At 52.6% G+C, this 12,689-nt stretch overlaps 1 protein-coding gene across 1 annotated transcript in view; it reads left to right on the top strand.

Moving 5' to 3' along the window:
- The window catches only part of FSTL4 (follistatin like 4), a 408,583-nt gene that overhangs the window by 356,012 nt on the left and 39,882 nt on the right, over positions 1-12,689 (top strand). Inside the window, exon 8 of the mRNA XM_025860911.2 lies at positions 5,930-6,050. Coding sequence (XP_025716696.1) covers positions 5,930-6,050 — 121 coding nt within the window. The remainder of the gene's footprint in view (positions 1-5,929; positions 6,051-12,689) is intronic.

The following is a 12,689-nucleotide window of genomic DNA, read 5'->3' as shown; positions in this document are numbered from 1 at the left end:
TCCAGGTACCTCCAGGGCCCTGTGTCCCGACCTCTTTTCCATTGCTGTGGTTCTCTGGGTGCTGGTTGTCTGGGCTGTGGTCTGGAAGGTGCCCTCTAACAGAGAGCTGGAGTGAGTGTGGACCTCGTCTCATGTACTTCTCTTCTCAAAGATCAGAGATTGTGCTTAAAAATGTTGCATCCTACATTTAATCTATTTTTCGAGTTAGGTTGGTGTGAGCCTGTTACGTGTTTCTGTGTTATACCCAAATTTCGCACTCCTTTATTCTCTGTACATTATTGCTTGTGTGGAAGCAACCATCTGTACCACAGACTGAATGTTTGTATCCCAGCAAAATTTGTATGTTTACACCTGGTCCCCATTGGAAGGGTACCTGGTGGTGGGACTTTGGGGAGGTGATTAGGTCGTGAAGGTAGACACATCCTGAGTGGGATTAGTGCCCTTATAAAAAGAGAGAGTCCTAGACTCTTCCACCATGTGGGGCTATAGCAAAGAGACAGACAGCCTTCCAAGAACCAAGAAGCGGGCTCTCACCAGAACCTGCCAACACCTTGGTCTTGGACTTGTAGCCTCCAGAACTATGAGAAATTTCTGTGGTTTATAAGCAAAAAAAGAAAGAGAAAAGAAAAGAAAAGATCAGCCAAGGGAAGAAGTCCCTTGGGGCAGAATCCAAGGGATTCCAAATGCAGAGCCTCCCTTGTCCTCTCCTGGTGCAGTCACACGCGTATCCTGTTCCCAGCACTGACGTGTAAGAACGTGCACAACATATCGCCTGACAGCGAAGCTCACCCAAGCCTGGTGTGCAAAGGTGCTGGTAGAGCTTGATTATGCCCTGCTCACGTGGATGACGTCCAGCCCCCAGGCCCTGGGGAGACACAACTGGCATGGCATGGCGCAGAGCCCCCATCATAAATCGTATGTTTCATTGTCTAGTGGCCAAAGCCCCCAGGAAAACAAAGCCTAGACCTCTCTCTGGATGACATTACTTCTTCACTACCCTTCGCTTCAGGGCTCCCCGAGAGCCAGCGCACTCAGCTAACACACCTCCATTTGTCCAGCAAACACCGACTGAGCCACGCATCGGGGACAATATGGTGGTCTGCAGAGGGATGAGGTGCCTCCGCTTTGGCATGCACAGTCATGGGGGAGACTGATCATTATAAACCCAAGTCAGCCAGTGGTAGTCCCTGCAGACCTGGGGAAGCCGGGAGCCCTCCCCACAGTGACTTCTCTCATGCCTGTGGCTCCCTGGCCCAGGCCTGGGACTGAGCAAGAGAAGTGACCAACTTTGGGTGGCTCACAATGCATGTGACCATCTGTAGCAGCCCCACCCCACCCTAGATGCTCAGCAGCTTCTTAGGGATGACTTCAGGCTGCAGGGACTTCTCAAGAGGACTCTGAGCAGGTGCATGCAGAGTGGCAAGTATGTCTTTAAGGGTCTTAAAGGAAGTGACCAGCACGGGAACCCCAGTGTGGGTCAGGGTAGTCAGCTATAGAACCATGAGGTGGGGGCTTTGGGCAGCGTGAGTCTGCACATGCATGCTCATGGGTACTGTGTGTCTTCCCGGGGATGTTTGTGTGTGCCCACCCGGGGTGCATCTGGTCCTTGCTTGGTCTGGATATGGGACATGTGAGTGCAGACTTCTCTGAGGCCAGCCATCACCAAGGGGCTGCATATTGTTCAGTGTTTGGGTCCATCCTGTTAAAATGGGCAGCAGGGATGCTAGGGATAGTGAATTCTAGGGACCAGAATTAAACTGGCATGGAGAGAAAACCCTCTCCCTGAGTCCATCCTCCCAAAGAAAGCCAGGGCAGAGGGCTCCTGAGAACACGGCTGCTGAGAAGGGCAGAGTCGGAAAAGCTCAGAATAAATGTGTCTAAACTGAGTCTTAACTTGTAGCTTTGACAGCATCATTAACCGAAACTCTGAAATCACCCTGGAGTCCTTGTGTTTAACATTTAGTCACTAAATATTCTGCATTGATGGCTCATTTTCATATTACTTAGACCCCAGTCACATGTATCACTATGACAACATGCCCCCTCTCGCCTCTGCTTAAGTATTGTTTAATACTTAAGTCTCATTTAATTACTTTCTTTATCAAGGGCAGATACTTACAAAAAAGCTTTTTAAAAGACAAAAACTATACGTTTTAGTAAAATTGTCTCTTTCCCAAAGACAGATGTGCATCAGTACAAAGAATGGTCTAATCTGGCATCTGTTTTATTTCTGGAAGGAACTTGGATTTTGCTAATACATTTCTATGCATCAGAACCAAAAAAAAAGCCATCCATAAAAAGACAATTACAGAGATGCAATCAAGCATTGATAGCAGTATTCAGACACATCTCAAAGAACATTCAGGAGAGGAAGGATTACAGGTTTAGTTTTATGTAGCTTCTTATAAACCAATTTTTAAAGTAATTTCCCCAATTCCAATGAGGGAAATTTGATTTCAGTTGCCAGTATTCATGTTCCAGAAAACAATATGCACTTTGTTCTATAATTATATGATGCCTATTGTTTTAGCCCAGAGACATTATTTTATTTATTCCACAGTCAGCGTCTCCCCATAGCCTAAGTCACAGGCTGGTAATGGGTTGGGTGCCCAGAGGAGAACCGCCATGTATCCAGCATCCCCTTGTGCCCTTGAAGAGCTGACGCACACCCCTCAGCCCCTGAGTGATCACCCAGAAGTTACGCCTCGGCTGCCGGCAGCAATGAGGAAAAACAGACGGAGGTTAAATGACTTTGGTAGTGGCTCACCAAAAGTCATCATGAGTCTGAGATGACATGCGTGGTCTTTTCCATCTCTGCCTGCTGCCCTGCGTGGAGCCTTCTCTTTGGCCAATGCCCACATGCCCTGGCCTGAGGAATGCAGCATGGAGAAGGAGACGGGGTGGGGAAGCGGGGGCACCATGCTTGCGAGCAGTTCTGTGCTTCCCTGCCAGTCACCTCGTTTTGATGCCCCATCGCTGGCAACATCCAGGTGGGTGGGAAGGCAGGAGGTGGGCGCCTCTGTTGTCAAACCCGAAGAACCAGAACACAGGCCCTGCGGAAAGCCTAGCTCGGCATCTCGTGCGATCCATTCACTGAGTATCTACTGAGGGCCCACTAGGTGCTAGGCCCTGTGCCAGGCCCTGGGGACGCAGGGGAGCTCATGTCCTAGTCGGAGGGAGACAGATACAAATGGTATGGTAAGTGGTTGTAAGTGACAGGTGGGGTGGGGCTTACAGATAGGGTGGGCAGATAACATTTGAGCAGACTTGAAAGAGGGGATGCAAGCCAGACTGACAGCCTGGAGGAGGGGGCAGGATGCCTGGCATGTAGGCAACAGCCAGGGGCCGCAGCGCTGGAGTGGAATGAGCAAGGGAGAGTGGAGGAGGTGGGGGTGGCAGGTCATCCCTGCAGACCCTCTCGGGCTGTGACTCGGGGTGAGGGGGTAGGGTCCGGCTGCGGTGTAGAGGAAGAGCAGAGGGGCAGAGGTGGAGGTCCCCGCTGTCCTGCAGATGAGAAGATGGTGCCTTGGCCCACTGGTCACAGGGGAGGGAGTAAGAGAAGGTCAGACTCTAAATATGTCGTGAAGGAGAGCTCTACTTCCTCACCCTGTGAGGACTGGGCTTTGTTCCGTTTTCTGGCTTGAGTTTTTTTTTACACACGGCCTGAGAGATGTGTGGTCCCCATGACCACATCACCAAGGGGGCAGCAACAGGAGGGGGTGCCAGAACCCGAGCCCAGTCGAGGCCGTCCATCCAGGAGGATGGGCTGTGGGCATGAAACCCCTGGCATCAGGCAGACGAGGGAAAGTGCCAGGGGGCCCCCAGCGCCAGACCCCCTATAAGCAGCTCTGGGATCGCCCTTTGGGATGGAGTCCACCCTGGAACCAAGCAGGTGAGGCACTGAGGGGTCCCCGCGGTGGGAGCTGCACCCAGCTGCCCTGCCCTGTTTCCAAGCTGCCACCTCGCCACGGAGCCTCCAAGCAAAATATATTTTCCTGCAGACTTAGGTTTTGACACACAAACAGCTTAGACCAGAAATATGTCAGCCCAGAATTGACTAACCATTAACTTTTCGTAAGCAACTCAGGTATGAACCCTTTAGGACTCTGTTATGACACAGGACCAATCAGCTATCTGGTGTTTTATTTTTATTATCGAAGCTTCCACAGAGTGATAGGAATGGGGCTTTTCTAAGCAGAGCAATGCTTCAGAGAAAACTCACTGGGCCCTAGCCGCCCTCTGCAATATTTTACTCCATTGGGAGTGCTGGTGTGTATTTTTTTCCCGATCCTGAAAGCGGGCGCATGCATCCACAAAGCACCTTCCCCCCCGTGCCCTCCCCCAAGCTTCTCTGAGCCCGCACTCCCTCACCGAGCTAATTAGCCAAAAATCATCCTTAAGGGACTCAAGATGGTGGCAGTGAGGCCCTCTGGAGTGTGAGCGAGGCAGAGGGTCAGCGGCTCTGTGGCTGCCTCGGATAACCCTTGTGACACAGTGACTGGTGGCCTTCCCTCCCTCCTGCCACCAGAATGGAAAGGGGCACAGGGAATGGCAAGAGTGATGGTTTGGTATTGGCTCCAGGGGGTCAAGAGGAGTTTTGCATGTCCTGTTAATAATAACAGGAAAACTGGGGCACCTGGGTGGCTCAGTCGGGTTAAGCGTCTGCCTTCGGCTCAGGTCATGATGCCAGGGTCCTGGGATCGAGCCCCCTGCTTAGCGGGTAGTCTGCTTCTCCTTCTGCCTCTGCCTCTCCCCCGACTTGTGCATGTTTGCCTTTCTCTTTTTTTTTTCCCCCTTTGTTAATTTGTTTTGTTTCTTAAATTCCACACATGAATGATACTAATATGATATTGGTCTTGCTCGGACTTATTTCACTTATCATTATACTCTCTAGCTCTGTCCATAGTGTTGCAAGCAAATGGCAAATTTCATTCTTTCTGATGGCTGGATATTCTGATATATATATATATTGGAATATACATATATAATATCCAATATTTTATATATATATATATATATACACACACACACCCCACATCTTCTTTATCCATGCATCTATTGATGGACACGGGCTGTTTCCATAATTTGGCTATTATAGATAATGCTGCTATAAACATAGGGGTGCATGTATCCCTTTCGGTTAGTATTTTTGTATTCTTTGGGTAAAAACCCAGGTAGTGTGATTGCTGGATCATAGGGTAGCTCTCATTTTAATTTTTTGAGGAAGCTCCCTACTGTTTCAACAGTGGCTGTATCAGTTAGCATTCCCACCAACAGTGAAAGAGGGGTCCTTTTTTCTCCACACCCTCACCAACACCTGTTGTTTCTTGAGTTGTTGAATTTAGCCATTCTGAGAGGTGTGAGGTGATAGCTCATTGTGGCTTTGATTTGCATTTCCCTGATAAGTGATGATGAGCTTCTTTTCATGTGTCTGTTAGCCATCTGTGTATCTTCTTTGGAGAAATGTCTGTTCATGTCTTCTGCCCACTTTTAATTGGATTATTTATTTTTTGGGTGTTGAGCTTTATAAGAAAAACTTGCCAGCCCTAAGCAAGGCCACCCCGCAGAGCTGCTCAGCAGGTGGACAAGAGCCCCAGGAAACCAGCCAAGCAGGATGAGGATTAGTAAGAGGGGCAGGTGAGCCCAGTTCTTAGAAAGCAAGAGGAATGAGCGGGAAGGTGTTCCAGTCCGTCCTCCCAGGGAGAGCGATTCAGGCCTTAAGTGGATGTACAAGGTTCAGGTTCCAACAACATGGAAGAGAGACGCAGTTCCTGCAGCCCAGGCCGGCCTGGCCCTGCAGGCACCTCTGGCCAAGCAAAGGGGCTCAGCTGTAGTGTTTCTGTTTTCCGGGAAAGGCGGGAGACCGAGCTCTCCTTCCCAGCCTGCTCAGTGGAGAGGCCAATCTAGTTGTCTTCCTCGCCCTGTGCAGGACTTCGGAGAGGACAACTCCCTCTACATCACCAAGGTGACCACCGTCCACATGGGCAACTACACGTGCCACGCCTCCGGCCATGAGGAGCTCTTCCAGACCCACGTCCTGCAGGTGAATGGTTAGTAAATGGCTCCATGCATGTCGTCCCCTCGAAGCGCTCCCAAAATGCTGCTCACGGCAACCCTCCCCGCTCCTGTAGTCTCTCTTAAAGATGTGTCTGAGCCCAAGATAGCCTCGTAAGTAAGTTTACTTACTTATCTAAGTTTACTCTCTCGCAAGTAAAGGAGAGCAGTGGAGAGAGGGCAAAGTCGGCTGACTAGTTTGTCTGGCTTCACCGGGAAGCCTCCTCTGATGAGGTGGTGGTGGTGCCAGGGGGTGAGTCACTCGGGCTAGTCACGCTCAGCCGCTGAGGCTCCCGCAGGCCTGGGAGAATGTGCCCTGCCCTCCCATGGCGATGGCCGGTGGCGATTCTCTGGGATCCCAGAGTAGCAGACGCTACTACAACACACCACTGTCCTTCCAGCGACGTGCACACATATCACTTGTCCACGGGGAGGCGCTCCTTCCTCCAACGGGGGCTGGTTCCCATCTCCCCACCAGAGAGGCTCACTGAGCTTGGGCCCGGCTAAGACAGATCCTGAGCAAGCTCGGGAGGTTTTCGTTGCTTCTCACTGACCCCCGTGTTGCCGGGACTCCTGGACACTGGGAATATGAAACCCCTCCTGAGGGCAACGCCAACAACTAAAACAGCCAGGGTTTTCTGAGCACAGAGAGGGTGAATCACTGGCCAATCCCTGTGCTAACACATCACCTAGACTTTCCCGGTCAGTATGTTCCACGTTATGGATAAATCTCTGGGTAAGGTCACTTGCCTGGAGTCACACTGCAGGCGGGTGTCTTCCCAGACCCAGGACTGTGCTTTGACCTGTGTCACGCTGCTGGCTGGCCCAGCCTGGCCACTCCAGCCATCAGAACAAACAAGGCGTCACCGTGTCTTGGCAGATCAGCACCCCACAGAAGTTAGATGTGTCCAGCCAGGCCTAGCTGGGCATCACTCCTAGCACTGAGCAGGGTGTTCATGTGTCAGTGTGGAAACTTCTAGTCAGCCCTAGATCTTTCGCACCAGCTGGTGCTCAGGGCTTCTGCTCCGAGATAAAGTGAGCAAGGTGTTAAGAATGATTACATAATGAGGCTCAATTTCACTTAACTCTGGAACCAGGGTAACAAGCCATTTAAGGACAACGGGGTGGTGCGCTCAGCTGGAGTCTACATGTACCCTACAGGATGTTTGCGGGATTTTTATAGCCATACCTGCCTAACCCATATCTTAGGATTTACCTTGACCGGGGACATACTTAATTGTTTGGGGTTTTGTAGCTGTGTTTGCCGGCTTGAATCAGGCCTGTGATGAAGTCACGAGATTTCTCCAGAAATAATCCAGGCGTTCCTAGTTACAACAGCCCCTGGGGGAGTTAACCCAGACTGGATTCCAAGGTCAGTCGTAAGTGCAGCCAGCACGTGGTGTCTGGAGGGGGGGGGGGGCTCTCCCTCAGCAGGGGGCAGAGCATGAGCTCTGTAGCGGGAGGTGGGTTTTTTCCATCTAAAACTGGCAAGTGGTGCCCAGCATGGGACAATGAGGGGGACTGTTTGGTTGGGAAACAGCTGCCCACGGTTTGCCCCGGGTCTGTCGGGTCCTTAGATGAGCCTGGTGAAGGGAAATGAGCCCTTATTCACAGACTCTTCATTCTGCCCTTTGCGTCCTGCCCCCACTTCCCAAGAATGGGGGGCACAGGGAGATGGCTTGAGCCTTGTCCCCTTTATTTCCTCCAAACAACTCCCCTGAGGGGGGGAAGGGAACCACCTGCCGAGGAACCATAGTACCTCTCAGGTGAGAGTCTGTACTCGCGCCAGGCCTCTAGAAGAAACTCTGGGGTCTCAGAGGCCTTCATACACTAAGTGGCAAGTTCATGGTGTGAGGGGTGCCCTCTGCCCCGTGTTCCCCCAGAATTCTGCGACTGAGGGCATGATGGGGATAAGCTAATGTGTCACTCCCAGAGCTGAATCCAAGAGTAAGGCCCAGACCCAGGAGCACCATGAGGGGTCGCTGGGCTGCAAGGAGAGAACAGGCCCCTCCTGCCAGGTGGGAAGTGGGCTTTGCAAAACTGGCATTGGAGAGCCCCATTGACACCCTCCCCAGCCACCTCCCACCCCCACCCGCGGCTCCCCGCCATTACCTAGTCTCCACTGGAGAGGGTGATTTTGGCCCAGGGGAGTCTACACACAGCAAAACCTCCTGCTGAGAACCAAAAGAGAGCACTTGAGATCCATTTCCTAACTGCTGACAGATTTAAGGCCTCTCTTCGAGCAGAGGCACTATCAGCAGTCAGAGGGAGCATGCTGGGACCTCTGTACTTCGTGATCAGTTTCCTATGTCACTAAATAGGCCGCTGGTGCTTGGCTCCCATGACAGCCAGGCGAGGCCACTTGGGTGGCCCTAGCTCCAGTAGCCCATGAGGCTCCTGAGCGGGGCTGGGCTGACTCCCAGGCACTTGGGGGTGATGTGTAGGTCCACTAACCAGCTCCTTCATGGGAGCGCAGCATGCTAATGTAGGCCCAGAGTTGCCTCCCAATGACCTAAGTCCACTGCCTGTTGACCTGGGAATAGATGCAAGGCTTTCTGAGTAGTCCAGAAGTTAAGCTTACTTTGTTGGACAGAATGGGGAAAATGTCGTATCTGTATGGGAAGATGCTGAAAATGGAATGATATGAAAGAGACAATTAGGTTAGCATCTATGGAGTACATACTGTGTACCCTCCCTGTTTGACAGATGAGGTCACCAGGGATCGGAGAGATTCAGTGATCTCGGGACCGCACGACCCAGCCCTGCAGTTAGTAACTGCAAAGCAGATCTTGACTCCAAAGCCCAGACTCCTAACACCTGGCCTGCCCTACCCATCCTTACCAAGGCATCGTGTTAGGGCTATTGGAGAATCCGGCTGTCGGATGCGAGTGTGGTCAGTCAGCAGCTGTGTTGGGCTGCTGTGGGCTCTACACTATAGAGGACAGGTCCCAGGAGGGCCTGGGTGGCGGCCTACCGTGGCGCCTACGGTGGCGGTAGGCGCGGGGAGCTTTGCAGGCTGCAACTTGGTCTCAGAGGCTCTCGGGCGGAGCGGCTGGGATGGCCGAGAAGGCCCTGCAGGTGCTCAGGATAAAAGGAGCGCTGCCTAGCCGAGGAATCCCCTGAGGAAGGGTGAGAGAAAGCAGCAGCAGATTCATCTGAGGGATTTGTTCCCTTTTGCCATTCATGCCAAGCACGATTGAAAACCATGAAAGATGTGCCTGAGCTGTCTGGGTAGGATCCGGTGCAGTTGCCCAGCAGTGCTGTTGGAGGTCTGGTTTGGTCCCCACCTGGCCTGGCAGATGGCCTGTGGCTTACTGAGCTGAGGCGCCCAGTCAGGGAGCGATGTTCCGTGTCTGTTCCTCCCCATAGCTTCTCCCCAACCAGAGGGAAGGGGGCAAGGGATGAGAAGGGGCAGAAGGAGGGCCCTGCCCAGTTACCTGCTTCTCGGAAGGCTCCAAGCGAACGGCAGATGTGCTGGGGAGCTTACGTGCGGCCTGTGGGCCCAAGACACCGAGAGCCCACTCCGGGGAGCAGGAGCTGGGTGGACTTCTCCACTCTAAGCCCAGGGCAGACCCCAGCTAGCAACACCTGTCCCACAGAATCTAAGACATGAAGCCTGAGCCAGAGACACCTGGGTTCCAGGGCTTGTCCTGGTGTTTCCTTGACATACAAGGAAGGCAAGTAAACTCACTTGTAAAATGGGAATAACAGTAGTACCTCCTGCCTTACAGGCCTGATGAGATCTGATAGGTCTACGATGCTTGGAAATGCCTGACGCAGATAGAGTTCACAGTTCAGGGTGGGACAGATACGGGAGAGATTTTTGGTTGTCTCAAGCCCCATGTTACTGTAGTTGGTGGACACAGATACTCTGAGCTCGTGGCCCCTCGGAGAGCATGCAACCCTATCGGATGGGAAAATGAAGACCCAGAGAAACTGGCCAAGCCAGGAATAAAATACTGACTTCCTCCTGGAGCTGCCCCACTCCCTGGTGGCATGGGCCAGACCCCATATACAGGCAGGATGCCCATATTCTGGGGCTTCTCCATCCCCAGCTCTGCCTTGACCGGGTTGGCTAAAGGGAGCCCTTCCAGGCAACCACTTCTCTCAAATTATTAGTATAACTTCCTCACAGACCAGGCCTCCCAGAGATGAGGCCCAAAGGCTGACATGATTTATAACTTCATGCAAACCTCCCGCATTGCCCTCCTAGGAAAGAGCAAGAACTTCAGACATAAATGATGAATCCATTAAAATTAAAACACCCTCCAACTCCCCACAGGTCAGACAAGTAACGATTCATTCCCAAAACACAATAATCATCTCCCAAATCTGCTGATGACTCCAGCTTGGTCCTTTTGTGAATGCGCCTCTTACTTAGGACATATTTATGCTGCCTTTCACCTTGGAAATGATCCATGTTTCCCAAAGAAAACAGGCCTTTGTGTTACATATTCAAGTGTTTTCACTGGAGGGTTTTGCAAATTTAAAAGAAAATGAATGTGTTTACCCAGAATATATTGATTTGAAATGATTTTTAGTGTGTGAATTAATACAAAAGGAGAGGGGAGATCCGGGCCAAAGGAAAACAGGTGGGTCTTTGTTGCCAGCAGGAAGCTCTGTCTGCACCCCACCCCCTCAGTCTCTCACAGTGAGAATGCAGGGCTTTTCCTGACTGGGCCCCGTCCCAGTGGGGACCCGGGCTACCGGGGTCTTGACACCTCCATGCCCCCCATTCTTCTCGGGCTCCCCTGCCCCCCAGGAGGCTACGTCCAGATCTCTGGCACTGGTAGGAGTGACAGCTTCTGCCCAAAGTGCGCAGGTGTTCCCTCTGAGCCTGGGGCCTGGTCCACACCCGCTGCAGGATGAGGGGATGTGTCATCAGGCATGAGGAGGACAGTTCGGTTCTCAGGGCAGTGAGTGAGCTCCCACCCCACTGATAGGATGATGCTTTTGTTTGGCTTTTTTAAAACATCTTTGTGTCCATTTTCCAGGTAGCAAGTGGTCAGGTCAGGGCACGATGGGCTTCTTGGTGGAGCTCCTTGACTTCTCGAGGTTGCCTTCCACGTCACAGGCTCCCTTTGTCCAGGGCATGGAGCCAGGAAGACCCAGGGGGGCTAGGACTGGGTGCAGGGTCCCTTCGATTGCGGCTGGCCTGGCGGGACCCCCGTAGTCTCCTCCACGCCAGTCTCTCAGGACAGATAGGATGGGAGGCCTGAGCCACTGGTTCACAGCAGGGCGGAGGCAGCTGCCTGGCCCCGCAAGCCCATAGTCCGTGTTCACGGACACATACACGCAGGCTCATCACTGCAATCTGGGTCCTGCCACCCGTCAGCCTTGTGTCTTGGCCCCCACCTGTCCCCAAATACTCCAGCCAATGAATTTGCCCTGATGGTTCCCTAGGCTGAGAATTCTGTCCCCTCCTTTGCTGCCCACGCCATCCGTCAGGTGTCCGTGTAACCCACGTTCAACAGATGCGTACTGAGTTCCTCCTGTGGGCCGCCCCCAGGCCACACGCTGGAAACACAGCAGTGAGCAGACCAAAACCTCCATCCTCGTGGAGCAAGTCTAATGGTGATAAGTACTGAGGAGGAAAATGCAAAAAGGGACAAAGTCAGATAAAAGGTAGCAAGTGAAGGTCTTACTGAAAAGTTGACATTTATTTCAACTTGGTGGGAGAGTCACCAGTCCTCCGGAAGGATCTTGGCCTGAGCATCCGGAGGACAGAGTGGCCATTTTTTGAGACAAGAGGAGGGTTGGGGAGCAGGTTTGGGGAAGAAATCTCCGAAGCTCATGCAGACATGGTAAATGCCAGGTGTTGTGCAGCCAATTGGGCTTCCGAGCGTGAAGTTGAAGGGACAGATTAGACCGAGGAGGAGTGGTCAGCTGTGCCCAGTGCTGCAGACAGCTCAGGGAGGATGGGGTCAGAGAACCGGGCATTGGGTCAGGTTTGATGTGGGGCAGTTGCTGGAGAAGAGCCATTTCCATGGGGTTGTGGGGGGGGAACATCTGCCTGGAACTGACTCAGGCAATAGGGGAGAGAAATTAGAGCCCCCAGATATGGGCAACTCTTCAGGGTGCTTCCGTGGAGAAAAATGGGGCAGCACTGGGGAGACAGTCTGGGGGAAAGAGAGGCTTGGGGTTCTTTTCCAAGATGGAAATGAAAAGCTTTCTATGGGCTGATGAGAACGCTCATTAGGAAGTGGAAAGGGGCGCAGGAGTAGGCGGGAAGTGCTGGGCATGTCCTAGAGCAGGCTGGCGGGGATGGGACCTGGGAATGAGGCTGGGGGTGACAGAAGATTCAGAACCAGAGGCGGGAAGGAGAAGGGTCTGGCAATGGTGGTGAGGACCAAGGAGGACACCTGCCCCACCTCCCAGCGTGCTCCAGAAGGAGGTGAGGGAGAGAACCACAGCCCCGGAGGAGTCTGGAGAAGCAGTGTTGCCAGGTTTCCATCTGGGCGAGAAGGTGAAAAAAACGTTCATACAAGAGTTTGAGGATACAGGACATTTCGCTCAGAGCTGAACATGCGTTCCAGAAGATGACAACCGAAGGTTTGGGGGATGAGGGTTGCCCCAGAGGCACAGGCATCTTGCGAAGACGGATGTGACCCTGAGTCAAGGGCCCAAGGAAAAGT

The sequence above is a fragment of the Callorhinus ursinus genome, unplaced genomic scaffold, assembly GCF_003265705.2.
Source record: "Callorhinus ursinus isolate GAN/ISIS: 27379988/994484 unplaced genomic scaffold, GSC_fseal_2.0 scaffold30, whole genome shotgun sequence".
Classification (NCBI taxonomy): Eukaryota; Metazoa; Chordata; class Mammalia; order Carnivora; family Otariidae; genus Callorhinus; species Callorhinus ursinus.
Note: the sequence above shows the minus strand (reverse complement) of the source record. Positions and strands in the feature narration are given on the sequence as shown.